Source organism: Formica exsecta, unplaced genomic scaffold (assembly GCF_003651465.1).
Source record: "Formica exsecta isolate Colony F162 unplaced genomic scaffold, ASM365146v1 scaffold572, whole genome shotgun sequence".
NCBI lineage: Eukaryota > Metazoa > Arthropoda > Insecta > Hymenoptera > Formicidae > Formica > Formica exsecta.
The window spans coordinates 27682-51484 of NW_021852978.1; the positions used below are offsets into that span (position 1 = coordinate 27682).

General features: G+C 33.1%; 1 protein-coding gene across 3 annotated transcripts; it reads left to right on the plus strand.

Moving 5' to 3' along the window:
• The first annotated feature begins 591 nt into the window (after positions 1-591).
• LOC115242152 (KN motif and ankyrin repeat domain-containing protein 2-like) lies at positions 592-23793 on the plus strand. 3 transcript variants are annotated; one of them, XM_029818237.1, is made up of 9 exons: positions 592-703; positions 1807-1988; positions 2634-2874; positions 15392-15498; positions 15887-15967; positions 16637-16867; positions 18135-19381; positions 20680-21283; positions 21665-23793. In XM_029818237.1, exons 1-9 carry the CDS (start codon positions 658-660, stop codon positions 22109-22111), a joined length of 3186 nt encoding a protein of 1061 aa, XP_029674097.1. In that variant the 5' UTR covers positions 592-657; the 3' UTR covers positions 22112-23793. The 3 variants fall into 3 exon arrangements, with proteins under 3 accessions (XP_029674097.1, XP_029674100.1, XP_029674098.1); XM_029818240.1 differs by lacking the exons at positions 592-703; positions 1807-1988; positions 2634-2874 and adding exons at positions 11372-11882; positions 12182-12503; XM_029818238.1 differs by lacking the exons at positions 592-703; positions 1807-1988; positions 2634-2874 and adding an exon at positions 12941-13043.
• The last annotated feature ends 10 nt before the right edge of the window (positions 23794-23803 follow it).

A 23803-nucleotide genomic window follows, 5' to 3' on the forward strand; every position in this document is an offset into this window, starting at 1 on the left:
TTTAAATCAATTTCGTATGTGAAAATATTAAAATTGTTTGCAATATCTTCGAATAATTCGTTAAGAAAGACTGTTGAACACATGGTCGCGCAATTAAACAAGTTAATTGTGCGGAGACTGTATACGAATTATAGAAAGTATCGAAAAAGTTTGCGAGAAATGGAAAGATTTTCGTGACTAATTAATTCCTTCATATTCGCTACTGCAAATCGCGTGTGTTGTGAAAGAATGATTTCGCGGCACCGTAAACTGAATGCTAATTGCTATATTTCGCAAGTGATTATATTAACGTTTTGTTGCGAGAAAATTTTTGTACAATTTAAATAACACGGACGAGGCGGCGCCGATTATATTGGGACCATTCTCAGAAGAGGTAGAAGATTAATAAAATTATGCGATTATTCCGAGAAATCAGGTTGGTTGTGCAACACTTATATGTAATTAGAATGTGCAACCAATTGTCTCGACTTTCTCTAAAAAAATTTATTACTTTCTTCTTCCTCTTTGTGCATTTTTGCAAACAAGCACGCGTGAATCTCTTTACATGTATGCTGCACAATGTGACATTTAGACGGCTAACTTACAGTTTTATATATTTGCAGTTTCAGGATTATAAAAATGCAGTTCTATGAGCGCCTCTGACGATCAGCCGGAATTATGGCGCTAACCGTCGTTCCCTCGACCCGCGTTTTTAATGGAAACGGTAAGTTACTTTTAATAAAAGTATGTACGTATCTATATAATAAGCAATTGTTGATTGTACAGTCAAATCGGGAATCGTAAGCGCGAGAACGCAACGATTTGGCACGATATAATTTTCCAGTAAAAATGACACGAAGTAAAATAAAAAATAGAGTGATTAAAAATCAAGATCTTTATTAAAATTAAATTTTTTATTGCACACATTTTTTTTACAGGTGTATTTTGTTAAATAAACATTTTTAAACAAATTTATAATAAAAGAATTATTTGTTTTTTATGTTATATTTTACTGCGCTGTTATCTCATATAAATTATTTTTCCCGATTATAACTATGCGTGTAAATAGGGGTACAAGACACACATAGAATATAATTCAGACATTGACTACGATGCATCGAGGCAGCGTTCATTAGGTGTCACTGTTACATATATCGTCATACAAACGGGTGGTTTAATTTGTAATTGGAATCTCCGTACTTATCCGGTTAACGAACTTTGCGAGATTATTATTACCATGTCTCTCTGGATAGTCGCCAATGGTTACAACATATTTCGGTTTACATTTCACCGCGGCCGTCAACCTCGAACAAACGTACGTTCGATTAGGATGAACAATGCCCGATTGACTTGCTTCTAACAATAGATCTTATATGTCAAAAATTTCTTTCTTGACACACGGTTAAAACATGCAGAGGGAGAATCGTATAATTAATTAATTTAATCGTCGTTTGCAATCCAGAATTCTGAATAATATTAATAAATAATCGATTTGATATAAATATCTTTCGGGTATGAAAAATCGATTATTAAATAAAATAGTACAATCAACGATACATCTTTAGTATGCGTAATAAATCGTAATAAATCGTAAATAATTAGTTTAAATAAATTTATAATTAAGAATTAATAAATAATTATTTTAAATTTCAAAGAAATATAATGTCTTTTGAATAAACTCGCGCAGAAATTAAATCCGCGGTTATGTTGCGAGACTATAATCTGATCAGTTCCCTCAATAGTACAAATACTCTCTCATCTTATCTCACAGATAAATATTTATAGCGCATTGAAGTTTTCTGAGATGTCATATATTTGTTTTTATAGTGGAAATCTCGACGGGCTCGAAGTGTCTCTGTTGCCCTTATGGATATCACATCGATCTGGACTTCGTGCGCTATTGCGAAGCCGTCGCGGCCGGAAGTGCCAGCGATAGGCTCAGCACGGAGAGACGCAGGAAACGAGAACGCCGTAGACAATGTCAATCAATGGAGGTTCTTCTAGGCCTGGTAATTAATCAGCTGTACCTTTATTTACGGTTGAAAACTCCATTGTACGATGTTAACGAATAGCGAAATCCATTATATATTATTATCATACAATTTTCCCAACGTTTTCTGCATTATGCATGCAAAAAATAATATTTAAGATGTCACATGCATTTTTTATCCAAAGATATGTAAGATATTTTTTCAAAGCATATAAAATGTGCAGAGTACTTTAGAAAATATTGTAGAGATAGCAAGATTTTTTTTATTTAAAATCAATCTGATAGTTTTATTTGAAGATATTATAGTGTTAATAAAAATAGAAATTATTTGAGGGGAAAATGTAAAAGACACAAAAATTTTATTATACTTGAATATAAATATAAATTTATTATATTTAGATTCTTTTTAATTTCATATCTCTGTAATAAAAAATGCAGTATTTCTTAATATTGTATCGGTTTATTCTACGTAACTCGTGTCTGGTTTCTGCGCTTGTTTACCGTTAGAATTTACTGACTTTAATGATGAATATGCTCGTCACAAAGCGAGAAAACCGTGAAGATCCGAGATAAATCGCTCGACATAGCGCACTGATATAATTCATATTCGAACGTGACAAACAAGTACATACACCCCGATGGTTTCCCTTATTTTTTCTTTTAGGTGAATCCAGCATTGGCGGGTATAGAAGCCGAATTAACGAAAATACCACAAGAATGCACGACTGTGAATAACATTACTACATTATCAAGATCGGATCATCCATCGCCGCCAAGGCAGCGGACAGATTCGCGTCCCTCGCCAGTCTTGGACCTCAGCGACGTCGTAGGCGACTTCGAAGCGACTCTTGAACGATCCTCTAAATTATCAAAGGCTTCTGAACGTCGATTTTTCGTGGAGATCGGTAAGGTATCTCTCTAAATTCTCCATTAAAGCAAAAAATACCACGTTTTGAGATATCATATTATTTAATTATACATATAACTCTCTTTCTGTCTTTAATCCGTACCTCTTGTCAGAGGGTAGTGACTCTACGTATATCTGCGGTACGTATCTTTTATTAGTTTTCCCATAAATATATGAGGCTTATAATTTAACACCGGTTCCAAACAACCAAATTAGAAGGGTCTCTTGCCATTAGTTTCCGAGAAATAGCGATCGAATAAATTCAATATATTTCTGGCTGGATTTGAATTTAAATCCAAGCCCTTGGGCACAAAGAGTAGATGCACAACTCTCTGCGCCACGATCGCCACAATATATAATAGGTATATAGAAATAATAATATAAACATTTTCTAATTACGTTTTAAATTACGGGATTATCTATGTATATATCAAAATATTGCGTCATGGATTGGATGTTTGCAACGTTTTTCGTTAAAAAATTTTGAACCGATTAGCGAGTACTACTATTGAGGATTTTATGATCGAATAATTACTGTGTCCGATCTTTTAAGATCACCGACTTTGTTGAGGAACAAAGTTTGTCCGATCTATGAATTAACGGTTACAAGTCGAGCTCCAGCGAGTCTCTCGTAAAAAATACTGGAATTGAATTGCGCGACAAATTAATGGTCGTAGTAAAAGAGAACATAGGATAAATAAAAGAGATCCAATAATTTCACGCACATTGGATTTCCTCGCGCTGAATCCGCTCGCGGCCATCTTGGGATCCTTCATGGCCCAATGACCTGCTATATAGCAAGCAAGCAATACAAGGAGAGTAACGACCTTTTCCGTCTTCAAAGCAGTCGCTTTGAAGTCATTATAGTACATGTAACATATTAATTATTTAATTATATAATCGCTTTGTTATGGATACCAGTATTATTTTTACGATGTTCTCGCCTACGAACTAATCACTGTGGAAATCAGATTGCTTGAAACTATTATAGGGAAACAAACCTCGTATATAAATCGACTTTACTAGAAATTGATTATACCGAGAGCATATTATATCTTCTACACAGGTGATAATTGAAGAACACCTCGTCGATCGAAAATGCGCATCTCGCGGCTACAATTAATTGCAAAAGCAGGGTCAATGAACGAGCGGTTCGTTGCATTTATGATCTCTTCCGCACTTTATATTTTTCGCGATGCACATTACAGTAAACATATTTATCATTGAGTGTTTTCTTCTCGAATTATATTATTTCATGGGAAGATTATGAAAGATGCAGTCTCTCTCGACGAAACGAAGGGATGCGAACTGGAATACACAATATTCTCTTGTTTTTATTTTATTTATAAATTTGCATTCACGCACATTTGCATAAATAACGCATTCACAATTAATTTATTATTAATTAATTTATATAAGAAATTTTTATTATCAGTATGTAATAAGGAATACTCATTGAATATTATAAATTCATGACTTTATAACTATTTTAAACATATTGTTTGTCTTTAAGGATTTGCGCTATCATTACTATCGAGCATTTTAATTCATGAACTTTTATCAATTTTATCGGATGTCTGTTTAGACTTATTATTTGTCTCTTTTACTGTTATTTTTCTTAAATGTCTTAAAAAGGTAGTTTATCTTATCCCAGAAAACAAATATTCTGTAGCGGTTTGTGCGATGATTTCTAAATTTTGCATTTATTTGACATTTTAATGCAAGAAAAGTTATGTAAAAGTCTAAAACAAATATCATGCTATAGTTTGCTACATAATTAATATATTGTTAATTATTACAAAATTATTAACAATTTTTAACAAAATTTTATTCTATTTTTATCTCAGATATAACATATAAAAACCATTAAAAACAAATATTTTGAACATTGATATAGCACAAATGTATTAAAAATGCATTAAAAAAGAGAAAATTTCCTTTGGAAGTGAATGCAATAGCAAGAAGTGTCGTTTACCTACAGTTGTGTGTGAGTCAGATTCGCGTTTGCAAATGATTAAGAAATAAGGTGGTTATTACAATCTTTTATGTCGCTATCCGCTACACTCTCACTCGCTTATATCAAAAGCGGCAATCATTTCGCACGCATTTCACTCTTTTACCAAAACTGTTGTATCCGGGTCAATTGTGTTTCACAAGACGACAATTGCATCCATTTCTCACGGCTTCGAAAGAGTTCTTCATCGCGAAAGGAAGATCTCTTCTCTCATGTGTCGGCAAGACGAGCTCTAGCTCATTTTTACTTTCGTCTCTCGACTTATCGTGTGACCGGCAGTACACTGCTAACAACAGAAATATGTCGCAAAACGGAAATGACTTGTATCTTCTTCTTTTACTAATCAATTCTTGATTAGCATTACATATGTTATAACAATGTTCGTGTAGAAAAGTGTAAAATTTAAACAAAAAGACTAAATAAATTCTATCGCTTATTTTAGTATTTTTAAATTTACAAATTGATTTATTAATTTTTTAAATTTTTGTATATGTGCCCCAAAATTTTAAACTTATCAACGAGAGAGAGAGAGAGAGAGAGAGAGAGAGAGAGAGAGAAAGAGAGGCGAGAGATCAAAGTTAGTTTCAAATATTTTATTGTAAACCTTATTCTGTTGTTTAAAAACTCATAAATGATAATTTTACATTCATGTTACGTTAATGCACGTTTCACTTTTCTGAAAATGAATTATTATTAGGATTTTTTAATGATGATTTCAATGATATCAAAACAGTTTTACTTTTACTGATGTTTTTCTTATTATTGTATCATCTTTTCTATTATAATATTAAAAATATCGATTAAAATAAATATATACATATATACATATATCTATCAAAGAAAAATTACTTCTATAACTAAAACAAGATGAAAATTGTGCAAATTAGAAACTTGCACATTGCTTCCTCATCGTTTTATTTCGTTCCCAAAACTTAAGTTCCTTAAAGCAAGCGAGTTTTTCAATTTTGGCTTCCTCATAGAGAAAGATATCTCAAAATTTGCGAAAGTTACAGCGTGTACACATTTCTCAAAAAATTCAAAATTTTATAAAAAATGAACCCTTTCACCGATTCTCACCAAATTCAATACCAACTATCCTTTAATGATACTCTATTTACGTAAAAAAAATTAACCCGATATCTAAAAATTTGCAAAAGTTATAGCGTGTATAAACATTCCTCAAAAAATCCAAAATTTTATAAAAATTGAATCCTTTCACCGATCCTCACCAAATTCAATATCAACCATTCTTTAATGATATTCTATTCATTAAAAAAAATTTAGCCTATTTAGATATCCCAAAAATTGCGGAAGTTAGAGGTTATACAATGTACATTCCATACATGTATACATACATATGTATATATATCCATACATATATACATACAGACTTTTTTAAAAATATTTTTCAACATTTTGGAACATTCTAAACGCATTGGCATAAAAAACTGAAAAAAAAGTTTTGTCACGAAAACAAAGCTTCCTCTACGAGGAAGCAAAAGATTATTAAATATGTGTGTGTGTGCGTGTGCATGTGCGCGTGCGCGCGTGTGTGTGTGTGTGTTTATAATGATATACAGATAAAAAAATTAGGCAAGTATATAAACCAAAATTGCTATAGCACGATATAGAATGTGTTTCAAAAATAGATGGCTAAACTTTAAGAGCATATTCTACTTACTGTAAGAATGAAAAAAAATCATATGAATGTTGGTCCAAAAACGTTTTTTGTCCAAATCATAAACATTTTTTATTTACAACAGACAATATGCCTCTCTCGCATCGACGTCTTATAAATTGTCTTTTTATTCATCAATTGCGTTCACTACACGTTCTGCCGGTTTAAACCCCTTGGATTTTTATTGTTGAGGACATCTTAAGACTTCCGTTTATGATACAATACTTCTGTTGCTACTGTGGAAGTACTCCAAAATCGTATTGTTGCTTTATGTGACAAAATACTCCAGAAATATTTGAAGATTTTTAACAATCCATGAGACATCGATGCAAGATATGCATTAATGCAAAAGAAAATTATCAATAATTTCTTGAATGAAGTGTTCGTACCAAAGTTCGTTGTAAATAAAAAATGTTTATAATTTGGAAACGAAGTATTTCTGGATGCACGTTCATATGACTTTTTTTTATCCGTACGAGTAGAATATCCTCCTAAAGTTTGGCTACCTATTTCTGAAAAATTCTGTATATTTCAAAATAAAAATGAAAATTTTTTTAATTGTTAAAAAAGATTATATAAAAGAAAACAATAAATAATAAATAATACAAATTCGAAAGGCGAGAGAAAGGGAGAGCAAGAGAGAGAGAGAGAGGAGGAAGGGAGGGAGGGAGGGAGGGTGAGAGGGAGGTAGGGAGAGAGAGAGAGGGAGAGAGAGAGGGAGAGAGTGAGAGAGAGAGGGGGGCAGAAGGGAGGGAGAGCGGGTGGTAAGGAGAAAGAGAGATGCATATCCAAGATATACAGAGTGTCCTAGACCACACGTACACCCTTTTTCTTTCAAAGACTAAGAATTTTAGAGAAAAACGTTTTGAACAAAAATTGTATGGTTTTGAGGGGAACATAAGATGGTATCATTGGTTTGACCTTGTACAAAATATATAGGTTTATATATAGAATTTTTATATATAAAATTGTCATTTCGCATATAAAAATTTTACAAAAGCATATATACACACATATATGAAAATATGAAATAACAAGTTTATATATAAAAATTTCCATATATAAAAACATCTATTCTGTATATAAAAAAAATGTTTTCTTTAAAATTTTATTTTCCAGGAAATAAAATTTTTTCTAAAATGTTTTTAAATAAAAAGATTTATTAATATTTAAATTATAATAAAAAAAATGTTTATATTTCAAAACATTTTTTCTCTTAATATAAACTCAAAATACACATATGCTACTATTATCTTAATCAAACGATGGCGGTTGGAAATTACTCTGGAATTTCGCATGCAATGAAATTTGTGTTGCATGAATACGATATGGAAATGCGTCTTATCTTGTTTTTAAATGTGATATATTTTTCTTGCACCAATTGATTCCTCTCATTATCTTGTGCATAAAAATATTAAGGTAAGATAATAAAAACATGAATATTTTGATAGTTTATGTAAAATTATATCAAATTAAAGTATACAATATCTCGTAAATTATTCAATTTTTGGCCATCCCATCCTTATAATTTTTTACGTCGGATATTGTGAGGAATCCATTTATGTAAACAAATTAAGGTAGTCCCATTAAAAAAAATGAAATTTTTTTAGTTTGTAGTGTGAAACCAACGCTCAAGGTTACTCAAAGCCACCATAGTATATATACTACTTGTTCTAAAATTTTAATAATGGGTGCTTTTGCTATCTCTCATCGTTTTCAAAAAAAATTAAGATGAATTTTTTGTTAGACTCATCTTGTACATACATATATATATATATATATGTATGTACAAGATGAGTCTAACAAAAAATTCATCTTAATTTTTTTTGAAAACGATGAGAGATAGCAAAAGCACCCATTATTAAAATTTTAGAACAAGTAGTATATATACTATGGTGGCTTTGAGTAACCTTGAGCGTTGGTTTCACACTACAAACTAAAAAAATTTCATTTTTTTTAATGGGACTACCTTAATTTGTTTACATAAATGGATTCCTCACAATATCCGACGTAAAAAATTATAAGGATGGGATGGCCAAAAATTGAATAATTTACGAGATATTGTATACTTTAATTTGATATAATTTTACATAAACTATCAAAATATTCATGTTTTTATTATCTTACCTTAATATTTTTATGCACAAGATAATGAGAGGAATCAATTGGTGCAAGAAAAATATATCACATTTAAAAACAAGATAAGACGCATTTCCATATCGTATTCATGCAACAAAAATTTCATTGCATGCGAAATTCCAGAGTAATTTCCAACCGCCATCGTTTGATTAAGATAATAGTAGCATATGTGTATTTTGAGTTTATATTATTGTGTGTGTATATTATAATAATACATACATATATCCTTGTAGATGTTAGCCAATGTTATATACCGAAATGAAAGACCAAATGCCAAAGTTTTAATTCGCTTTTCTCAAAATAACCGCGGTTGCTCGCAATAATTCTTACGGAGTTTTAATTACATTAAAACTGGATTACATTAAAATTCCGTAACTCCGCAATTCTTGCATATATCATGTTAGTCTAGGTCGATTAATCGCATAGTGTGACTTCACCGTCACTGTTCTTAGCCATTTCGATGCAACCTTGCCCGGGCAAGATGGTCACATATGGTTGCCTGCATCTGTTGAGCTAAACACGCGCGCCACTATTTCCATGTGTATCGGGAACGAATGAAAATAAGATCGCAAAACCGTTGCAACAGCGGCATAAATCCGATGACTGCGTAATCGCAGAAAAGACGTTCCGCGGTATAAATAAATATAAGTACAGACTTTTTTTCGTGCTATTATTACATTGTACGTCATAACGTAAATCATGAATAATTATGATTTGTCACGTTTAGAATTGAGTTAAGATGCGTAAGTGTTCGTATTTATAATAGCCTAATTAATTATCAGTGAATGGCGATTTATACTCGATTATTTGCCAACTTTCCGTTATAAAAACGCTATTTAATCAAAGTAATTGCACATATGTACGTGTACATACTTCATTCAAATTATGTCCGTCAGATGATCGATATTTAATGAATATTAGTTATTATTATATGATTGCAATAAGAGGTAATATTAATTTTGCTAATACGCATATAATTGTATTTTATAAAAGTTTACCCAATATATATAGGGGAAAGTTGGGTCAAACCGGGTAGGCGGGTCAAACCGGGTACCCCTGTTTTTTCGTAATAAATGCTGCTATCTATGGCTAACTTGTGTTATTAGTTGTAGATTGGCGCCATCATTATTTTAAAACAAACCGTGCCCCTGTGCACACGATATTTCTTTTTTAATAGAAGTTCAAAGTTTTTAACCCCAAAAAGATCGATATCGAAGCAAGAATCGAGTCGTCGTGCACTTTTTCTATATAGAGCATCTGTTTCGGTAAGTGCAGCATTGCATTCTGTATATTAGAGATTAGAGAGTATATCATATTAGTTTTGATTGACACTTTGTACGCCGGAATATACAACCGCCGTATTTGTTTTTTTCCTTGTGTTGGGGCAAAACCGGGTACTTACACATCTCATGTAATGAAAAGAGGAAAAACTGTTATCCTGACTTTGTTTCCTTACAAAAAGCAGTTCGAAACGAAAACTAACACTCAAAAAAAGAAACCATTAAAAAAAGCTTTTTGAGATCCTTAAAGTTAAAAAGTTAAATAAAGAAGTCGATTGCCTACAGCAATGTCGAACAAGAGGATATCTTTATTTGTGATTTTTGTCAATAGAATACATCTTTATATTGTATTTTGATTAAAATAAATCTAGATTTTGTAATTACACGGTGTTTTGCGTATCTCTAATAAAAAAATTATGCATACTTCTCTGTTTGTTAATACAGATAGCTTTCAAAAACTATCTGTATTATATATATATATATATAGATGTTTCTTTAATAAAGACACATTAATATTATAAAGATGTAAATACACGCACACACGCGCACGCACGCACGCACGCACGCGCACACACACACATATATATTTACATCTTTATAATATTAGTGTGTCTTTATTAAAGAAACGATTTACCAATTAATTTTTAGCGCTGGTTAAATATCTGTTGTTCTATAATTGCAAGCAAGCAATATTAATTAATGATGCATACAAGCATATGTAAAAGATATATAGATACAGAATTAGATCCTTTCGGGTAGGTACGTCATTATAATTCCCTATGCATTATTAACTATTACTCTACGCGTTTCCCCTCTGCCGAAACTTTCTTTCAAGCAGAATAAACATAATTAAATCTCGTCTTCTCTCGTGAAATACGAAAGTGCGAAATTTTTCAGTCAAAATAATTTAACCGTAAATAAAAATCTGCAAAATTATACAGCAACACAAATATTTATACAGTGTGACCAAAGTAAGATCACTAGGGCAAAATTTACAAACATATTTCTCTATTAATTAAAATCGATTTCATCAAAAATTTAATTGGTGTCATCTTTTTTCTTCTGTATATTTCAAATGTAAAAAAAAATGATTTGGTTTAAGAATTTAACTTCCCTCAGATTATTTGTAATTCTAAGTATGAAATTGATTTAACATTAGTCAATTGATTGCTATTTCGTTCAAGATTGATCTCTTAAAGGATCTCTCTTCCCCCCCTCTCTCTCTCTCTCTCTCTTTCTCTCTTTCTCTCTCTCTCAGATCATTTGATAAAGATATCTCCCAATAAAAAGAGCGGTGTGAAACATTTTTATTTAGATTATTCTCGCGGGCAAACAAGAGTCCGGATGCTGCGCAAGATACGAGTGTTATTTTTTTCCTGCAATTAGCAAATTGGCGCAGAATCGAACAAAGAAAAGGCCGGCGCGAAAAGGAAGAGAGAGAGACTCTCTTCCCTCCCCCACGTTCACCTTTAACGCGAACAGCCGGAGCGTTCGTTGTGCCTCGGCGGCATCACCAGCAGTCAAACGCAAACTGTCGTCACGCGGTGAGAACCGGGCTATCACGAGTACATATATCAGGCCGAAAACGAATTTATCTATATATCTTTCTATGAAGCACGATGTGATTATTCTAATCGCTTTCGAGCCAATTCCGGACAAGTCAATCCGCCGAAATATAAAGATCAGGAATATATAAGAATCGTACTGATCTCGAAGTTATACGTACACCTTCGGTGTAATGTATTTTTTCTCGGCAAAAATGATGAAACCCACTTCAACGCTTCAATCGGCCTTGTCATCGCGGGAAATCAGGCAAAATTGCGAGACATCGATGATCGGTGTTCCAATTGCCAAATCATAGATCCGTGATACTGTGTTCACGAATGAAATCACCGGTATTATAGCTGATGATTTGAATTCGATGCTCGCAAAACATTAGCTTGAAATTCTACATGAGAATTGTTTTCTATTTTATAAAGAATCGAGTAATCGAACGTAATACATATTTGCAGAGCAATTTAAAATTACTAAACAAAGAAATACGATGATTTACACATTGGCTATAAGGAATAAATTTTATTTTGCCCCCCCAAAAATAATCGAGCATTTGATTGTAACAGATCTGCACATATATTGTAAAGGCATTAAACAATAAAAAAATATTAATAGCTAATTTTAATTTATTTTCTCGCAGAATATATTATCATGTTATCAACCGATGATTAGACATAAAAGAGAGAATTTGATGTAAAAGCCAGCATGCAAATATGCGACAATGTGAAGTTAGTAAATGGCTAAGGTGCAATAGTAATCGACAACTTCAACTGGATGCACGAAAGTAACGAGTTAACGCAAGCGCTTTGATATGAAAATTATATCCCTTCTGAAAAAAACGCGCGAGCGAATATAATCGATCCACAGGACAGTTAAAAATCGATAAACAGTGAAAATGGGAGTAAAGAATTTCATCATGAAGAGGATTCCTTTCTGCAAGATGAAGACGAAGCGGAAATATCGTGAGTTTATTTTAGAAGTAGACGAAAATATATAATCTTTCGCTCTTGCAAAATTTTTCATTTTTATTTTACAACATTTACTCGTCGATCTTCAATGTCAACGTTTTCCTCTCGTTAATTTTCGAAAGAGATGAAAAAACTGTTCTCGTCGATTGCATCACGGTTTTTTTCGTTATACATTTTTTTATGCAATTTGCGATGATCAATCGCAAATTCGCCGGGGTGAGGCGATATTCGCTATTGTTTATCGTTTCGATTAGCGTCACTAGCGGCGACATAAGTAATTAACAGATACTTTATCTAAATCCAAACAAGTTAAGAGAATCCATTATCAAATGAGTGATATCCCCGCAGCCGCTTCGAACGACCTCGGAGATCGGTCTATCTCTCTTTCTTTTTTTTTTTTCTTTATACGTTTATATCCGATCACGTTGTTACGCGAGGAACGCGCGATGCCTTTTTCCGTGTTCGACAAGTGCATCTGCCTGAAACGTGAACGAACAAAAAATGGAAGTGCCAGGGACGCTGCGAAATCGGAGTGTCAGTGGAATGGAAATTTTTATTTCTCTTGCCACCGCGTTATCGCGACGATAAAAAATTCGATTTGTCAAAATATTCTATAACTATGACAGAACAAATTGCATCATTTATATATCTTCTATTATTCACGTTTGTTCTTTTTTATATTTGTGACTTCATTTGGTCAAAATAAAATATTTTTGGATAAAAATAAAGAAACAATTTGTCGTCATAGATTACTTCTTTTGAGAACTTAATTTTTCAGGTTTTCAAATAAACTTTTATTTTGATTTATTATTTATTATGATAGAAATTGACAAACGAATATGTAACTTTAAGCACGTGGAATAGAGAGACGGATGGTCACTTTATTAATTTCTTTCTCTCTATCATAACGAATTCTCTTCCTCATAATGAATTTATTGTAGTCTCGTGATTGACACATGATTGGCAACACATTTTTTTCTGTGAAACTTTCATAGTACTGGAGATCGACATTTAATCTTTTTATTTCGCCTAATCCACATATTCAGCGTGCGTAGCGTGTGGTTCGAGCGTTTTAACATTAATGACAATGTATATATGAGGTCCAGTAACCTCATGACCTTGATTCTAATGATAAGTTTTTCTGATCAATTTAGAAGTAATTTTTTTCTCAGTAAGTGTCAGGGGAATTTATCGCAAACTTTCCATTTTTTAATATTTTTGCATATAATACTAACAATAAGTTCAAAATTAAAATTCTATTAAAGTAAAAATCCGCTCAAAATTAATGGGATGAAAGAATATAATTTTGTTAGCATTTGTTTTTTCTTTGAAGTTTAATCTGCTTTTTTATCATTAACTTCACAACTATTGGGTTGAACGGAAAGTTCGTGCCGTTTTTTCGGTTTTCATCTGTTTGCAAAAAACAGTTCGGAAAAAAAGTTTGGTACGAACTTTCCGTTCAATCTAATATATTGTCGTCTTATTAAAAAAAAATTTATCGCAAGATATACGTGTATTATTAAAATTAAGATTATAGCATGATTTTCGTGCTAAACTTTTGCATTGTAGCGATCGAAATGAGACATGTCACGACCTTGTTGAAGGAATTCGCCGCGATATTTGTCTCATTTCTTCATTGTTCTATTCGAGATAACGCTCTGCTGTGTAATGCAGTTGCGCAAGCATCGAAAAAGCATCTCGAACACAGGTGAATATAGCCTGTTATTGAGTGTTGCATAAGAATGCATTAATAACATGAAAAAAAAACTTAACTATTTTTTTGTGTCTATTGTGATGAAATGATACGATAAAGAAGATTATTCACGGAACTTATAAAGACTATAAAAAGAGGATATTATTATCAGCTAATTAAATATTTCTTGAGGGAAAGAATACGCGCGCACAAAAATCTTTTATTTGACTAATTCCAATAATAAATAAATCTCAGATTTTGATTTTCCAAGAGTAGGGGAAAATAGGGTAAAACCGAGTACTTTTCTGGATTTGTCTTCCTACAAAAAATCAAAGGGCAAAAAAAATTCTACTGACCATTAGTAGTTTTTAGTGGACGTTGAACTATGAGGAAATGACTAGTTGCTGAAAAAAAAAAATTAGTTACCAAGGATAATAGGAGTTTTTGAAAAAGTCAAAATATCCGGTTTTGTCCCGCCGATAAAATCGGGTATTTATTTGAAAATATGTAAAACACTGAGCAATTACGAAATCTTGATTTATTTTAATCAAAATACAATACAAAAATGTATTCTATAAACGAAAATCACAAACAAAGATATCCTCTTGCTCTATATTGCTGCAGAACTTTCTTATCTAATTTTTTAACTTTAGGGATCTCAAAAAGCTTTTTTTTAATAGTTTTTTTTTTCTGGGTGGCAATCTCCATTTCCAACTGCTTTTTGTAGGGAGACAAAGTCAGAATGGCAGTTTTTCCTTTCTTTATTATATGAAGTGTGTAGGTATTCGGTTTTGCCCCAACACAAGAAAAATAACAAACACGGCGCCTGTACATTCCAGCGTATAAAGTGATGGTCAAAACTAATCTGATATACTCTCTAATATGTACAGAATGCACTGCTGCATTTACCGAAACAGATACTCTGTGTAGAAAAAGTCCACGACGACTCAATTGTTGCCCAGATATCGATCTTTTTTAGCCCAAAAATTTTGGACTTCTCTCAAAAAAGAATATTTTTTGCGCGTGGACACGATTCATCTCAAAATAATGATGGCGGTAGGGTAGAATGAATCAATTAAAGTGAATGTTTTAATATTGAGCGCAACTGCGTTTCGCCAGCGACATTCTTTTTGCAAAATATTTGGTGATTAGTTTTTCATGATAGGTTAAATAATTTTTATTACGCTAGATGGCATCAATGGGGCAGCATCGGTGCAAAATGCGACCCAGTTGGCAGATTCCGACAACGCCAGCGTCGGAAGTGGTAACTCGAACCTCAGTACTAGTGCGCTTCAGGTACGAATAAGAGAAACATGTTACAAAAAAAAATTCTGCATATACAATACACGTTTAAAACTTGAGCAATTGAAACCTGTACAGACGTAAAGTTATGCGTAATAATTTGATTTTTTCATCGTTTCATTGAAAACGCTTGTATTATATGAATTAAATTTCTATTTCTATTCTCTTCAATTAATTCAACTAATTAAAGATTTTATATTATAATGTTAATAATAATAATAATATTAATAATAGAGTTTTTATTTTACGCAGATCTTAATTTTGTTATAAATAAATAAGATATTAAAAGTAAATAATTTTTATTGAAATGTGCAATTTTTTGTGAAAGTTGAAAATACAGAAATAATAGTAATGATAAACTACTTTTTTATACATTGCACAGAATATCAGAGAACAAATGGCGGTGTCTCTGGAAAGGATGAAAGAGCTGGAGGAACAGGTCAAGGCAATTCCCATGTTGCAGGTGAGTTCTTACTAATTTCATATTCTCCTCCCTCCTATTCTTTCGTTCATCGCCCGACACGTAATTTGCACTCAAGCGAGCTCTTCCGTTCTAGCGAGAAACAGGAAAAGGAGTACAAGATATATTCTCACTACTTTATCGCAATCTTATTGTTTCCATTATAAAGATATATCGTTGCACGCTTAATGCAATACAAAACAATGAAATTGTTTTCATATATTTTCGAAGAAATGCAAAGATTTATACATAAGCTTATATTTATAATTGCACATCACAATTATTCTAATGAAAGTAGATCGATGTAAAAGATTATCCAAAAAAGATTAGTATTCTAAAAAGATTAGTAATTTAAAAAATATTAGTGTTCTTTTAATTATTGTATATTTTTGTATACTTAATATATACAAAATATTTTGTTTCTTATTTTACTTACTGGCAAACAACTAACTTGAGAATAATATGCCTAAAAATGATATATCAAATATTTTATTTCTGCAATTTATCGAAAAATAATGTAACATTTCTATCTTTATATTATTCTGCACAATATTAAGAATAATACTTTCTCACGCTCGCTGTTTTATCAGTTTCAGTAAAAGCTTATACGCTATTGCTAAGCTTATCTAACCCCATGCATGCACATGTGATCTATTCTCTTTTCTCTCGCAGGTGCAAGTCTCGGTATTGAAAGAAGAGAAGCGTAATCTCTTGCGACAAGTAAATGAATTGAGTAAAACAAATTCTTGCAACGACACCCTGCATAGGCATCGTAGCCAGTCGTTCTCGGAACAGCACACCACCGCTCTGCGAAACTTGAAGAACACTGGAATCATATATACCAGGGACATGGGAACTATGTGTGGCGTGATGACAAGAGACATCGGGGTGTCACATCAACAGGTACACGAATGCATATATTTGCTAATCATCCTGCAAATCGTTAATCTATTAAAGCTATATACAATATATATGTACAAAATACAAATTCAGAAGTTAGATGGTTTACATATTCCTTAAAAATATTAGTCACGTTGATTAATTTAATAAATTAATGTATAATTGAAATATAAAATAAATAAAATAAAATAATTAAAATAGATAAAATAAAACAGAATAAAAAAATAAAATAAAAAATTAATCAATTTAAAATTTAAATTTATTAATATTGTTAAGATTGTGAATATTTTTTGAATATTTCTTAGTCTTTTGGATTTTTGTGTTGGAGGGCATATGTAATTTTCGTTTTTTTTCTTAATTAAGAATCTCTCGGTGATTATCGATTTATGTTCGTCTCAAAGTAAATTGCAGTTGCTTCTCTTTAATTAGAAGTGAAAATCGAGATTTAAAGGGTGATACGCATTTTTGACGTGTATTCCTGTCGTCTCGCGTGTTGTTTTTTCACTTCGTCGCCGAGCGATTTTTACGTGCGCCTGCGCGCGTATGTACATACATACTCGCGAAAATATTCATAAAAAGCTGCTTTGAGATTGAAGAATATAAAAATATTAGCTACGATATGTTTCCTCTGTTCAGTACCATGTTGCGTTTCTTTCTGAAACTTCCCAGATACATCATCTGCAATATAATCTGCTCGGTAATCTGCAACGATTTATAATATTTTAAACTATTAACGGTATATATACAATAAGAATATAATATCATATTATCTTGTGCAATGTATGTAATAACTGATATATATCAGTTAATACTAATTTTTGGAAAAATCTTTTTCAAGAATTTTTGACCGAATTAGGTTAATGTATATATTAATTTTAGTAGGTTAATTGTTTTTAAATTTTCATCTTTTAATTATTTATGTAATTTACTCCTTTGTTAAATAAAATTATATTAATATTTCTAATTTCTTATTGATGGTTCTATAAAAAATAATTATTTTATTTTATACACAAGTAACGCGATAGAAGCAATTGGTCATCTTTAACTAAATCTCTTTTATAAATTAATAAAGACTTCTAACTATACTTGACAAAAATCATTAATGTTATTAACGACTCAGTAGCCTACTTAAATGGAAATGACAATGCGCTCAGGTTCAAAACTTATGACTCGTTTCCCAAACCTTTAGTCAAGAATAGAGAATCAAACACATAGCTTTCCATTTCGAGTTAATAACTAATTGCGCACAATACTTTCTTATTGCAAACAGGTTCGAACGAGAGACGTCGGCATGATAACGAGCACGCCAATCAAACCGTCTTTGCAGAAAAGCCAACTACGAATCGAGGAGATCATGCCTGAAATTCAAGATGAAAGCACCGTGCTGGAGGACGAATCGCCAGTGAGTTTCACGAATTTTTGCAACTCCCAGCACCGTAGTTGGAAGTCCAATCTGGCTCGTAGTCAATTGATGTTGGAAGAGATTCTGCCGGAAGTGCGGAAAAGGCATCTAATGAGGGCTCCTCTTCATATAGAATCGATACCATTTAACCAGAACGATTCAATCAACCGCAAAAGCGAGAAGAAAATGCGTAACTTTGGCATCAACACAGAGAAAAGACCCAGAATTCTCCAATGTAGTCATTTCTTGATCGAAGACATTCCGCCGGAAGCGAAGAAAGAAATGAGGATGCGTTCTTGCAGTACAACGACGAGCTTGAGTATGAAAGATATCTTGACGAGCGAGGATACCACACTGCTTGTGGAGAACGCTTTGAGGAGTTACAGGAGTAACTTGGTGAAAAACACTTCTTCCAAGAGTGTTCAATGCATTCTGGAAACATTCAAACTTGAAAAGCGAGATTATGCGGTCCAAGTAGCCGAATTATTCAAGATGCGTTCGCATGTGAGCATAACCGCTAAACCGTCGGTGACGGAGATTGGAGTAGAAGTCAAGCTTGATCCCTCCACCAAGAATGTGTGTGTCGGACCCGATCCGGTGGCGGCACAGCCACCGGTGTCGCTAAACTCGATGAGCTCGAGAAGTCGCTCGTTCAACTACGGCGATACGAGGTTTAGGACAAGAGCCAACAAATCGGTGGCGGTGACGGTGGACGACTTGGTGAAAACTATCACTCGAGGCACTGACACTTTCGGCCTCACGCCAAAATGCCGAGATTTCGGCACCTCAACAATGAAGAAGAAGTTCGTTGATGTATCGGTTGGTGACTCCGTCAGGCCGCATATCTCGATCTCTTGCACGGCTAACTATTGCGACAATTGCAAGGAGACGATCAAGAGTCTAGCGAAGCAGATCGCGAACAATGCAGAGAACAGCCTAAATCATCAGAATAGCAATATGATATCCAGGATTCCGAGACCGTCTCATATTTCCTTGAACACCTCCGGTGATCACAGGAAGCAGTTCAGGCGTCAGGATACGTACACGAAGATATCGGCCATTGGCATGATAAGATATGATGCGGATAACAAGGAGCAATACGACAGTAGCAATCGGTTAGTAATTTATGATTATTAATTTTTTTTACACCTTTGTGAAAAATTAAGAATTTAACATGTTTATCACGAAATTATTTTCAATCTGATAAAAATAAAAGTCCTTAAATACGTATATTTAAATTATATATATATTATATTATCCTAAAAAATATTTAATTATACAAAATAAGTAAATTAATTAATTTGCTATATCGTATCGCGTTAGTTCATATAAGGGGAAACTATCTATTTGCAGAAAATCATACTTTGGGATTGCTTATACATGAACTTACATTTATAAATTATCTTTATTCTCCGAATTATATATTACATATACAAATCATTTTTTAAACTCCCTTTTAAAACCTCAAAGTTGTAAAGAAATAAGATATCATTTTGAAATCCCGATTCACTCTTCCCGCTCGATTACGGTCCACGCCATCTGTTATTTCCGCGGTCGAAGATTGCTGTAAGGCCGATATTACATTTGTCGTACGACAAATTTTTTAAGCGCATTGATTAGCTAATTTATAGAGACTCAAGTCGGCCTAAGGATTGTTTCTTGGTAAAAGGGGCGGCAAGAGTTGCGAATGGTAGAACCGCGTGTGACGTAGTATTTCGTGCCGGTCGAGCGCATTGGACGGGCGGTTTGTTGTCCTTTTTTTAGTCCGTGCTCGTGCTCGTGCGCGTGCTGTGTGCGTCATCGAGTTCTCTCACGGTGTAAATATTGCATCGGTGCGCGTCTCACGTTGCATTGACGATCTTGCTATGTTGAACAAGTGAGCACATCCTCGATCTCGACAGATCGATGCTGCAACAGCCGCCGCCACAGTGCAACACACTTCCTTTATTTAGTGATCTCGAAGCCGCTGATATTCTATCATATCCGGCCGCGAAAGGGTAATATATTTCCCCGCTGTAGTCTAATCTTTATTTATAGCTGTTAATGTTTTTATCGTTAATCTGACATGACTAGCACTATGTTGAGTTTTTAATATCTCGCGATGTTATATTGACATTACTAGCTTTAATTACTATATAATTTACATGTATTGCTTTATAATTTTTATAACTATAAGGTTTTTAATTTAATTTTCAACATTCTTTTAATTATATCAATTATTGAATTATAGCAATAATTAATACATTATAGTAATAATTAAAATGTAGCAATTTTTTTTACATAAAAAGTTTTAAAAGATTATCAAAAAAAATTAAAAAAAAAAAATGTTTATATGATCAAATAAATATAACTTGTGTGTGTCATCTTTTTTTTTAAATAGATATAAAAGAATGTCTTTTTTAAATTTTTCTAGCATTCAGCAATTACAAACTGAGAAAAACAAACATGAAAAAATTGCATCAGAAGAGATGTGTAGTATGGAAAAGGAGGCGGATAATGAGGAGAAGCCCGAGCTACTGGAATCGACTTTATTTCAACCAATCCAAGATAAACCTAGGAAGAAAGTTGAGCCCTCAAAAGAGATGCAAGCTGCCATGAAAGTGCTCAATGACAGTATCAAAAAATCGCCCAGTAGAAACATTTCTCATCAGCTTAAAAACGCTACTAATATCATACAACAAGAATGGTTCAAGATATCCAGTACATCTAGCGCAAATCCATTAGACGTCGAGGATTATTTGGACCGATTCGAAGAGTGCTCCAGTACTCTGCTGGAATACATTGTCAACATGACAGATACCAGCGGTAACACGGCAATGCATTATGCAGTTTCTCATGGCAATTTCGACGTAGTATCTATACTATTAGACTCAAAGGTCTGCGACATCAACAAGGCAAATGTGGCTGGTTATACAGCTGTGATGTTGGCTGCTTTGGCAGAAGTCAGGAATTCCACACATCGTTCTGTGGCAAATAGATTGTTCCAACTTGCTGATGTCAACATTCGTGCAAAATTGGTAAGAAAAATTCTACTACTATTAAGGAAAATTTTACTACTATTAAGAAAAATTGTAAATAAAATATATATATATTTGACCTTAAGTAGTGTTTTCAAGGTGAGGTCAATGTGGTCGATGTTTTTTTAAATGAAACTCCCCATTTTTTATTACATATTTTTATAGCTTATCCCTGAGACTTTGTTTTTGATGAAATCGACTTTAAATATTAGTTGAGTACACATGCATTTGACTAAGACCTTGTTGAGCAAATCTCGATATAAACTCGAAACACACTGGAAAAGCTTGAAGATAATCTAGTGAGAAGAGCCCAGATTTTCAAATATTTTTATATATGTTTTCTCAAATATTCTTACAAATACTTTTGTTATTTTTAATAAGCATGGACAAACTGCGTTGATGCTAGCAGTATCGCACGGACGTAAAGATATGACGCAGTTGCTATTAGATGCTGGAGCGGCGGTTAATATCCAGGACGAAGATGGTAGCACTGCCTTGATGTGCGCAGCAGAACATGGTCACACCGACATCGTGAGATTGCTCCTCGCGCATCCTGATTGCGATCCGTCTATCGTTGACGTTGACGGCAGTTCGGCCCTGAAGATCGCTCTCGAGGCGGGTAACCGGGACATCGGAGTGCTACTTTACGCACACGAGCACGTTAATCGAGGCACTAGCCCGTATTCGACTTTGAGACGAAGCAGAAGAGGTTCCAAGCCGACGACGCCCACTGGACCATCTCCATCGGCTCCGGCTAGCCCAGCGCCATCGCGGCGGCTTCATTCATCCAGCGTTTCTTTAAACACATCGAAATATTCCGCCAAATAATTCAATAGTGATTCTCCTCCTCTGCATCTATCATGAGCTTTCTTTTCACGCACATTATTTGACACATAATAGTGATAGTAATTAGGGCAAGCAAACTGCAGAAAATAGAAACAGAAAACAGAACTTTACATTTAAATGTATAACTTTTACTGTATATAATTTTTTTATATTCTTATGAATTATGACACACGCATATACACAATGAAAAAATATGACAATACATTGAAGCTTTTTTTTTTTTGTCTAATGATCGATTCGTCTGGACGGAATTGTATTGTATAATTTACCAAGGACCATGCTCAACAATGTATATATCTATTCAGGGTAACGTTAGAGAAAATCTTGTATTTTACTTTATAGCAATAATTGTAGATACTATTGGACAAATGTTTGATGAAGCTTTCATATCCTTTGTAAATTTGATATAACTTTGATTGTGTAGCATACCCTCGAGGTACACAATTTTTCTCTTAGGCAGAGTATGAAAGTACAAACTGTTCTATACCCATGATGATACAAATCACAGCAAAAAAATCAAACAATTCTTTTTTTATCTTGTGGCATTAAACATTCCGAAACAAACGATTGCAATGATCCGAATTTTTATAGTATATAATACACAAGTTTCAGGCCTAATCTCGAATTACTTCTTGGGATCAAATCGTTGACAGAATAATCTTATACCAATATGCATAGGAAGATATTACATGGTGATACATTCCACATAGCATACATATCAAAAAGATGTCTAGAAGACATTCCAAAGATATCTTTAGGCGATAGGACATTTTCGGAATGTCCTCTGAACATCTTTTGAATATGCATACTGTGTGGGATGTTAATAGATGTATGTTACAGCAACATGAAATTCTTTATGATTCGACGATTTATAATGTTTTTATTCACGAGCGACATCAAATGTACTCGTCTCTGTTCTATATTGAATAAGAAAAAATGTTAGATAGCTATACTCCGTCCAGAGAGAGAATAACCTCGGTCTGCGCATAGACAGGCAAAGTGGGGAGAACATAGCGAGGTACTCAATACCGTATACGTAGATACGGCTTCCGTGGGTGGAAACCTGCGCGAAACAGACGAGTTTTCGTCCGACTCGAGGTCATTCTCTCATCGGACAGAGTATATAATATAGATCATGTTAGAAAATTGTATACGTAGAGATAGTAAGTCTTCAAGCATAAATGTCGAAGAATTTATGAAGAAAATTATGTTTTGAAGTTGTCGGCTTTCATGTTGAAAACTATATATTATATGCGTAATATCTAGATATATAAATATGAATATATTTAATCTCGAATCCCGAACAATTTGTCAACACAAATATTAACAATAATTACGTCGTGTTCATGTAAGAAGGGGACAAATATATTGAGCGATTTTCTTATAAGGTTGTGAATAGATATAATTATTTAAGTTCGAGAGATTTAAGTTAATGTTATCATGTTTTTCACTGTCTCTGAAAATAATTCTATAACGATTGTTTTTTTTTTTTGAGAGCGTGATATGATTATCCGTTATTGCAAGGTAGGGCACTAATGCACGAAACCATATATACCATAGGAAGCTAGAATGTAGTGAAGAGTACTTCTTATTGTTTGTTGTGCTTTTATATTTAACACATAATACTATTAGTAATAAACTGGGAAACACGACGATTCTAAATACTCCAATTGT

Coding starts and splice junctions, on each gene's coding strand:
- LOC115242152 (XM_029818237.1), top strand. CDS start 658: ATGGCGCTAACCGTCGTTCCCTCGACCCGCGTTTTTAATGGAAACG. Junction 2,875..15,391: donor TCGATTTTTCGTGGAGATCG/GTAAGGTATCTC, acceptor TTATTACGCTAG/ATGGCATCAATGGGGCAGCA. Junction 15,968..16,636: donor AGGCAATTCCCATGTTGCAG/GTGAGTTCTTAC, acceptor TTTCTCTCGCAG/GTGCAAGTCTCGGTATTGAA.